The 10,321-nt window shown below is 35.3% G+C and overlaps 1 protein-coding gene across 1 annotated transcript in view; it reads right to left on the bottom strand.

Moving 5' to 3' along the window:
* Positions 1 to 628: 628 nt before the first annotated feature.
* Positions 629 to 10,321, bottom strand: part of MARCHF11 (membrane associated ring-CH-type finger 11) — a 30,437-nt gene continuing 20,744 nt past the window's right edge. The window contains exons 3-4 of the mRNA XM_079302844.1: positions 7,641 to 7,833; positions 629 to 1,139 (exon numbers count right to left, since the gene is read on the bottom strand). Coding sequence (XP_079158970.1) covers positions 817 to 1,139; positions 7,641 to 7,833 — 516 coding nt within the window. The 3' untranslated portion in view covers positions 629 to 816. The remainder of the gene's footprint in view (positions 1,140 to 7,640; positions 7,834 to 10,321) is intronic.

The following is a 10,321-nucleotide window of genomic DNA, read 5'->3' as shown; positions in this document are numbered from 1 at the left end:
TACAGAAGCCTCCTGTGTCTGGTCTTGGTGCATAAGCCTCTTATAAAAGGAAGGCATGCACTGATTTCAGCATCATCCTGCTGGTTTGTGAGAGGGAATTTTCCAGCCTCAACACTACATCTGCTGGACAAAATAAAACTTTTCAGCCACTGGACAAACTTATTTTGAAACAGAATAATGTTTATCTGTTTAGCTGTGTACTGGGTGGAGGTGCCCAGGGGGCAGGTGATGACGGGAGCTGCAGAGGTGGCCTCTGGGAGGAGAGGCTGGGGATGCCACTGGATTTTCTGCTTAATGTAAAGGAAAATATATCCCTCATTTACTTTCACACACCTGAAGTGAACTACAAACAACAGCAAAATAAAGACAGAAAAGGAAGAATATTTGATTTGTGTCAACATTCTTATTCTTTTCGGAAGAATGTTGTCCAGTTTAATCCTCATGAAAGTGGAAAAAAATAACAGCAGTGGATTAAAGCCAGAGTTTAAGAAAATACATTTAAATTTATCTTTTTACTTAAAAATGAGTTTCCTCATAATTCAAAGACCTAAGAGTTAAGCTATGTTACATACACCTCAGGTACAAATTGAGAAAAGATTCAATAAATCAGACTATATAAAAAGCAAGAGACTGTTCTCCCCCCAGAAAAATGTATTTGTGTTTTATCTGATCATATAAAAACATTAAATTTAAAAAAAAGAAGTGTATATATTTTTTCAAGTGTTAATGGTTTCGCCATTCATCATAACTACATTCCAAAGTCCTGTAACACCAGGGCACATTATCCTTATCTGTGCAGCACAGTGAGCACAATCTTTACACTGAGGTTACTCTCATCACTACTTCCCCAGAGCAGTTATCCTCTGATGAATCCTCCTGAGGTCTCATGCGGTTGAACAGGTGTAACAACACATAGCCACACTGAAATCTCGGTGAGGTTAACTGTGTTGGATGAACCAAACTTCTGTTTCTGAATGCAGTCAGTGGCAGCCACAATGTCCTCCCTGCTGAGGATTCTCCTCGATTGCTCTCTTCTATGTCCGTGGCTTTATCATAATTTAACACATCCCAGTGTAGATTCACAGCCCTCCAGCGCTTAAACACTCGATAAACAGATGCACCTTCATGGACTATCAGTCCTGAAAGTAAGAGGGAAAAAAAAGCATTTATACAAAGTGTGAATGGATACCATTTTGAGAGCAAATAGAAATTTAACACATTTTAATGACTATGGCAATTTCCAGATGAAATTAAATTGCTCATACCATTAATAATTTAAACAAACTGTACCTATGCAATTTAACTGGTTATTCATTTGTTTGGGAGGCAGGAACATGCAGAAGAAATAAAGTCGCTCTGAATGAAAGCTCAGCATAACCAATACTGGAATAATCTGAGCATGCCTAACTAAATGAATTATTCAGATATAAGTAAACCAATGCAAAACTGGCAGATTTGGATATTAACTGTTTATGTTAGTGCTGCCCTTGTTCATGGTAAGTACTGTTTATTTACTGAGATTTGTACTGGTTTAGGTAGACCTTTAAGTACGCTAGACCTTCTGCAATAAACAGGATAGTCCTAAATTTGTTTAAGAGTGTTTTTTAAATTTCAGTGCAGATACAGACAAATTTAACTGCTTTCATATTCCCTGTTCAACTTAGAAGCACAGAAGATTTATGAAGCAGCTGTAAGTATAATGACTTTCCTGTCTTGCTTCTTTAGAACAAGAAGAAATTAAATGTTATTATTAACTACAATGAGCATGGTAAGGATGATAGACTTTCTTCTTTCTCTTCAGTATTCAATAGGAAAAAGTTGCAAATTATCTTTTTCTTGAAACCCAGAAATATTTTAAAAGGTCCTTCAAGGAAAATACAGAAGTTCTGCAGCACCCAAGAGACCAATCTGGTTATGAATTTCCATGTAGCTAATATTTATGCCTATTATATGTGTTCAAGCAACTTATTTAAAGAAATTAAGCTTCTAACTTTTTGTATATATTTATATGTTTGTAACACACTCTTTTTATGTGAGTATTTCAAATATAGATCGACTGAGGAGGCACATGGGGCTTCTGTCTTCTTACCAGTTTTTTCCTCAGCCAGTCTGGTTGAGGACACTTACATGGTTCTGAGCAACACCACCTGCTTTCTCTGGCTCCCTGCTTTGGGAAGAGAGCAATCTGCTTAGCCAAAAACAATTATAAATATTTTGTTCAGTGTGCTCCTCGCCTAAATCTTTCCAATGCATGGTCACACCTATAATATGATCTACGGTGTCCTTTAGCCCAAGAGATTGTATATCACCTTTTTCTACACAAGAAAATTGTGATTCAAGTGTCTGAGGTCTTTCAGCATGATTCACTGATACCAGAAAGGAGATGCTCACAGAAAGATGACACAAGCAGAAAGGATGGTAAAAATATTTACATGAACAGCGAACCGCACATTCAAGTGCAATGATTTGCAGATAGCAACACCTACTCTAACACATTTTTAAAGATCATTACACTGAAAGATGAAGAAACACAAATATTTCTTTCAGAAGGACATGATAGTGAATGCAGCGTGTCTGTAAGGCTTTCAAGTAGCCTAGAATTCATTGAAGCATCCAATAGAGCAAAAGAGGTACAAAGCAAACTTAACTAAATCATCAACATTTTGTAACAGAAAGCATTTTAGTGGAATTTTTTCTCGACTGCAAGATTTCTGTCTTTATCTTTTCAGATACAGATAAAGTAACTGGTCTTTAAAATTCAGCATAATAATAATAATTTATTCAATATATAAATGTACCTTCAAGACTGGCTTGATTGTATAAAAAAGAATAAAGGTATTTGATCCCGTACAGAATCTGCAAACCCAATTTGCCATGGTTTTACTATTGCAACAAAGATTCATCCTTTCATGTTCTTTTGGATTTCCTATAAAATTGATAAAGGAGATGAGAATAATCTTCCTCAACTTGTTCCTGGAACACAGAATTTTGGTCCAACTTCTCTCAAGTCTGTAATGAAGCAAAGTTAAAAGAACTTATTTACTCCAAAGTAAAGATAGATGTCTGCACTACACTAGAACCTGAACTGCATATTTCAGAATAGAGAAGGAAGTATGTGAGAAAGGATCATTGAGGTACATGAAGTACATTCAAACAGTCAAAGTATTTTTCTAAAAGTACAACAGAAAAAGTTGTAGGATGACTTCTTTCAGGGAGCTATTTTTTACTGTATTGGGGCTTTCAAGATTTATTGAAATGATGTTTTCGATGTTTTAAACATTGGTAAGGATGAGAAATTTTCTTTATAGTGAAAGCTGTCAGTCACATATACTTTAAAAGAGCTACAAAACAAAGGATCAAATATTTCAAGCCTTGGCATTAAGTTGTCAGATTTGGCAGTGCTGAAAGAGAAAAGGCACACTTTCGTAATTCCTCTCATAAAAAGTGTTAGCTCCCTTCTTGATAGAGCTATAGATTGAAAAATACCTATGTAGAAGAGGCAAAAGAGGAGAGAGAGGAGGAAAGTTTTGGCACCAACAGTTCCAAGACCACAAAAAGAGGAACTTTAGGTTAAGTTTTAAATGCTAGAGATTTTCCAGGTCCAGAGGAGTTCTGATGCTCAAAAATGTAAGTGGTTAGTCGCTGAAGTGGAGCTGTAAAAAATATGGCAAATAATTGCCTTTCTCTTAGGAGTTCCATAGCAATGAATATAGCTATGAGAGAGAAATCAAGAATAAATCCCTGAAGGATACTGATTTGTTCCAAACACCAAAATTTCAACAGCACAGAGGAGACATCTGAACACTTTTAGAGGAAAAATATTTTTTTGACTCAGATGATCCCAATAAGTATCACAATTCACTACTGTTCTGTCCAATTAATACCTATAAAAATGAGAATTTTTGGGTGATGGACCCATCTAAATGTTGTATTACTCTAAGAAGACTTTACCTTTAGGTTTTCTCTAAGATGGAGGGATTTTAATGGGATCCAGTCAATAGGATTATGAAGAGCTAATTTTGTTTTCTTGTCTTTTTGTCAAGTACTGTTCTATTCTTTCACTATATTAAAAGGTTTTCTTACCCTGATTCACAAGATACTTGAAATTTTTTACTACTGAAAGTCTTTACAAGCAGTCAACTTGTCAAATTCATATTTTATAGTATTAGGTTACAACTTCATCTTATTTATCACACTAATCTTACATATAATCATTTAGGAATGGTCCACCCAGAAACATCACAAGAGTTTATCCAGGGGTAAAAGATCATTTTCAGAAACATACTTTATCTCTGGACAAAATGACATGTCTTAAAACTATTCTAGGGCCCACAGATATAAAACAAAAAAAGGTAATCAATTGCTCATGGCATTAAAGTGAAACATATCCATACTAGAAATAGCAATATAATTATTTTAAATTATTTAGAATTGGATCTAGCATGGGAGAAAAAAAGACTTTCTGAATAAAGACATATAAAGTGCAGCTAGATGTGCTCAAGGTAAGTAACTTCAGCCTGGTCCTTTGTACAGCCACGGAGTTACAGGACTGTTGCAAGGCCTCAGGTTCTTTAGCAGGGAAGAAAGAGGCTTTCAGAAGGCAATTCACACCTCACACTGCCTCCCATCTCCCTTGCCACAGTACTGCTGGCACCAGCCATGTGTCTAGTGCAATGTAACAACTGCTTTTCATGGCTGGAAAAGGAGCAGCGCTGCTGTTCTGGGATTGCAAGTCAGCTGTTATTATTTGTGAGAGGTTTTGTTCATGTTAGAACCATTCATGGCCAGTAGTTATAACTATTTTCCAGTGAAAAATGTATAAAATTCTATTACTTTTCTGTTCTGCAAAATAATTGCTAGGTTTAGAAAGTAGAATGGCAAAGGCTTGATATACTGTCCTTCAGTGGGTAGTAAGGGATTTATATTATTCATTCCTTTAATGAATTCTGTTATTCATTCCCTTTGGTAATCCCCACATGGATGGTCTGATCCTAGCACTATCACTGGAATAGCTCTGGGTCTCACAGGCTGTAGTTCTGCTTGATCAGGATGTCTAATGTTTGCTTTAGAAAAAGTTCTACCAATAGCAAATTTCAAAGAGAACAGCTTTACACTCAGCTTTGATGCAGAAAAGTACAAGGCAATGACTTGTAGGGTTAAAACCCACACAGGTAACTAAAAACAATCCTATTTGTCAGGAAGAATTCTGGTAAAATTCAGACTAGAAGAAAGAGAACAGTGGATATCACAAAACATATACACTAGAACGAACAGAACATATTTTTCTGGTGCTGTATAATCTTTGGGATTTTTCTTTTGTTGAAATGTAAATAAAAGAAGTTAGGTGTGATTTACTTAATAAGAAAATGACTGGTGCGCTACATATGATATATAAGTCAATCATTGAGTAAATGAATTGTTATGTGCATATTTTTAAAGATGTCATAAAAATATGTCAGTACAGAGAATTTTATTGGAAAGTTTTAAATTAAAATTATCAATCTAAACCCTCACACTTTATGGTGAAAGAGAAAGATGAAATTGAACCAGGTTGACTATATTAACGAATATTTTAAGAGTTACAAGAAGTCCCGATCTTACAAGCTGACAGAATGCAAATTACTTATAATTATATGCAGAACAAGTGGATCTGAATGAACCTGGATTATCAAAATTTCTCAATTACCAAACCTTTTTTATACAGCTTTCTGCATTTCCAGATACAGTCTAGTAAACTCTACCTGCAGTAAATTTTGTAACTAAAAAACAATGTCCAAATATATTTAATTATAGTCACTTTTACATTTTCATGTATTATTTATGATAATGCCATAAAATATGCATTTATTAAATGACAGGCAGGTCAGTTTATCTGCGTGTTTCCTTTGCTCCTGCAGGGTGTAGCTGAGCCAGAAGCTCCATGTGAGGTACACGTTTGTTCAGCAGCTTCCATTTCAGTGTGGCTTGAGCCTGGCTGGCTTGAAAGGCAGCTAAAGAGCTGCATGTACCAACCTATGGAAAGTCACCTTCCAAATATTTCCTGCTATGGATAAATACAGCAATACTTCTGATCAACAACAGACATTCTTGGCTGATTTTGAGTTTAATCTGGTTCAAGTGTTTTAACAGAAAAACAAATGGGAAAAATGAAAGTAATTTGAAGTAACTGGTTATTTCCACTAACTGATGCATACCAATGTATTTTTGTTTTTTTTACTGGGGAAAAAACCCCAAACAAACTAGAATACCAAGTAAATTAAATGCTTGAAATGCCTGAAGCACATTTTATCTTGCTTTAGTGTATTTTTAAACAAAAGCAAAGCCTTCAATATTGAGTGTTAAGCTGGAAGAAGTGATATTCAGAAATCAGCATCTAAGAGGACGTGTAGCTGAGTCCTTTTATTCATTTAAAAGAAGAGCACTTCTGCAAAGTATGAGATTCTGCTCACTTTTTGGTCTGAGATTTGGGTTTACAGAAAAAAGCCTGTGTTACAAAATATTCCAGAGCAGGCTTCTTTAACAAAAATTGCAAAATGAACAGAACTGCTGATGTAGCTGAAATATAAATACATTTACAGTAATGGGATGGTTTCAATAAAAGATGATGTGGCTTTACAGTTGAAGCAAAACCCTTGATATTAGGAATCACTCTGTTTCTTTGTTCCTCACAAAGCAGAATTCAGCACTGTCCTAATTCCCATATGTGAGATTCAGATAACATTTATCTCTCAGAAATGTCAATGCAAACATCAGATGGCATTTGAATTCTGGATTTTCTTGCAATTAAAATTCTATGAATGTGGTTTAAGGTAAATCATTATTACTAATTGTGTAAATTTAATTCTCTAAATTATGTACATATGTAATATTTAATGTAAATTTTCTCTCCAAATAATCCTAAATATTCAAACAATCTAATCAGGTTGTTTTACCAAACACAAAAGAGATTTCCATATAAATATTCCCAAATCCAGGATATTTTCAGAAAATTCAAGAGTGGTCAATACAGTGTTGCAATAAATTGTATTTTATTTTACAAGACTTCAGCTAAATTACTTGGGACTTTTTAATAGTAAAGCCAGTTACCATAGTCAGCACTGTGTGAGTGTTCATAATTGCTTATGAAGTGCAAAGGACTCATGCCTGCCTTCTCTGTTCTCCATTTCTAGCACAGTGACCTATATAAACCTGTGCAACCTAATTTTGGGTGTGCAGTTTGATAACATCTTCAAGGGCTTCTTCTGGTGGTGCTTCACAGTCCTTCAGGATGGTACAATCTAATTCAAACTGGCATCAGAAGACAACAGTGTGTAATTTTACTAATTATTTTAATAATGTCTTATATTTTCATCTGTTTAACTCCCTGAATTTTGCTAGTCGTTTTATCAAGAAATTTAAACGGATCCTGTTCTAACCACTGAGATTTTTGGAATACACTGATGAACCTGAGAGTAAAGCTTCTTTGATTATTTTCTCTCTGCAATATTTGAAACACTGTAAAAAGCAGCACTGGCCAAAAGTATCAGCTGAGAATAAATCTGCAAAGAACTGGAGTGATCAATTAGAGTGACCAATTAGAAAAATAGAAATAGTCACAGTCTTAAACCACAGTCTGTGCTGTTTAAAGATTTTCAGCTTACCTATGCATACTAGATCCATAAAACCATACATTCCATAGCAGATTTGAAAAAGGATGTCCTTTCTTTGCCATACTGCATAAGGGCTGAAGGCTGACCATAGAAGCCAAGTCACACTTGCTACTAAGAACAGAGATCCTAGGATTACAGCAACCATCTGCACTTTCTCAACCAGTGTTATAGTAATGCTTTGCCACTAAAAGAGAAACAAAGTCGTATAAGATAAAAATGTTATTGTCCATGGTTGCACATTCAACTCCACCTTTTTTCCTGAAATCAGAAATTATTTTAATATTTACACATATCTTCATAGATATTTACTAATATCCTTAATACTAACATTTATATATCTTTTTCCTATTTCACTTTTAAAGTAAAGCTAATATTTGCTTCCCCATTTTCTCCAGTATCACTATCAATACAATCTAGTCGTGAACTTCTGAAGAGTTAATAGTTTTATTTCTGTTTTGAATACGTAGGCAAAAAAAAATATTAAGTCTTAGGAATGAAACTCAGTCTTTCATCTTTGGAGTACAATGAACAGAATAAGAAAGGAAGAAGACTTTTTCAAATAGTTGTTATGTTAGTGTGATAGGTTTTCTTTCCATCCCTCCCTCCTGAAGTGTGAAGCCATTTTCCACTTTCAGGCTTCTCATCACAGAAGTTCCAGACATACCAAGGGAGTTGCATTTCTCTACATAAACCAATGTTAACAGCACAAAAAGACTCCTGCAACCTAGTGTGGAAGCAACAGAAAACTGAGGAGGAGCCCTGAACACAGGTAGCACAAACATTTCTTTTCAGTGCACCCCAATTATGTCCATCTTTCCAGGGAAGATTGTATCTTCCATATGTGAGGTGACTGGTTTATGATGTGACCAGATTTAAATACAAGAGAGTGTGTACTGACTTCTGTCAAGATAAGATAAATACAATTCTGTTATAAGAGTCACAAAAACAAAACACAGCATAAGTAACTAATTGTTCTAGAATACCCTTAACATATATGGCTTTTCTTAGACATAATTATCTAAATTATTTTGGTAGACTCCCCATTCCAGCCCCATCACTCCTTCCAGGGCTGGTGTGAAGACTTTGTAGACATACATCTTTCCTGTTACTAATTTTGGATGTACCTGCCTCCTTCTAGAGTTGCAATAGGGAACAACTGGAGAAAGCTATTGCAATAAAGCTTGCTTCTTTTCCCATCTGGCAATAGTTTTTTCTTTTTCCTATTACTTTACTAAAGCCTTCTGTTTTTTACAGGTGTTGGGCACCCAGTACCATATAGTCACAAGATAATATAATAATTCAGGTGGCAAGGGGCTTTGGGAGACCTCTAGTTCAACTTCCTGCTCAAAACACAATCAGGGATGAGATCAGACCAGGTTGCTCGGGGGTTTATACTTTTACACCTTGAAAACTTCCAAGTATGGAGGCTGTTCAGCCTATCTGTGCAACCTGCTCCATTTCTTGACTGTACTCAGGTTGAAAAACATTTTTCTTCAAAAACATTTTTTCTTATATTTATTCTGATCCTCTTTTGGATCCTCTTACACTCTTCCTCCCATCAAGTACCACCATGAAGAGCTGGGGTGAGCAATGGGTCCTCTGTCCCTTTCTCTCAGCTTTTCCCATTAACTTTTCAGCTGAAGCCTAATACTCACAATTGGTGCTGCATTCCTTCTCTTTCTGCAACCTGCTGAATATAACAGTACAAAAAGATAGATGTATAACAATTTGTAAATTGCCTATCTTGAAATACGAGTCTTTTTTATAATGAACTCATTAGATGCATACTAACTTTTTCATGGAACTGAGGGTTTGGAATGGGGCTATTCATACTAAATACTACCTTTCTACAGTAAAACAACTATGGGTATTCATTTCCTTTGTTAAGTCTTTCTGTAAAGGTCAAAGAAGGTCATCAAGAAGTGATGCATGACAGAATGTAGTAAGCTTTCATGACTCAGTATACAGGATTGGAAGTTCAGGACTCAAATTCATTGAACACTCTTCAGTCTCCACAATGTTAAACAAAATTATTTTTCATTTCTCAGCTGAAGCTACATAGTGTGACTTGGCAGAAAACTGTCAAAAATGCTGTTGGTGTTGTATGTCTATCTTCTTTCTTTATCATTGTAAGACAGATCTGTATTTAATTTCTTTGGAATGCCTGAAATCGAAGTCCATTTACATGAAGTAAAGCTTTAACTGTCACAAAATATTACACTGCCAAATTCACAGAAGCTGGCAATAAATTAAGAAGACTTACATAAATGAAATAAACAGCAGATCTGTCACAGTGCAATTTCAGCAATGCAGAAGTTCCTAAACTCACTTCAGCTTATTTTGATTTTTTTTTTAACTTAGATTGCTCATAGTTAATCTGCAAAGAGAGTAATGAACAAAAGGAAAATCAATCCAAACATTTGGGATAAATAATGTAGCATGCAATCTAGATACAAAGCTTATCCCCTATTGTGGTGTTGCTTGAAAACCAGTGTCTCTTCCTCAGTGTCAACCACTCTCACCACTCATTTCAGGAGGGCTCTTTGTTGGATTTTCCCAATTCTTTATTTCTAGAAAAACTTGACCTAGAAAAGTTCTAAGAAACATCCTCACCTCTCTCTAGCCTCTTCTAAAGAATATATTCTCATTATTTTGCTCTTCTCCTGATCTGT

Source organism: Erithacus rubecula (assembly GCF_903797595.1).
Source record: "Erithacus rubecula genome assembly, chromosome: 3".
Lineage (NCBI taxonomy): Eukaryota > Metazoa > Chordata > Aves > Passeriformes > Muscicapidae > Erithacus > Erithacus rubecula.
This window is presented reverse-complemented; position numbering and strand designations above follow the sequence as displayed.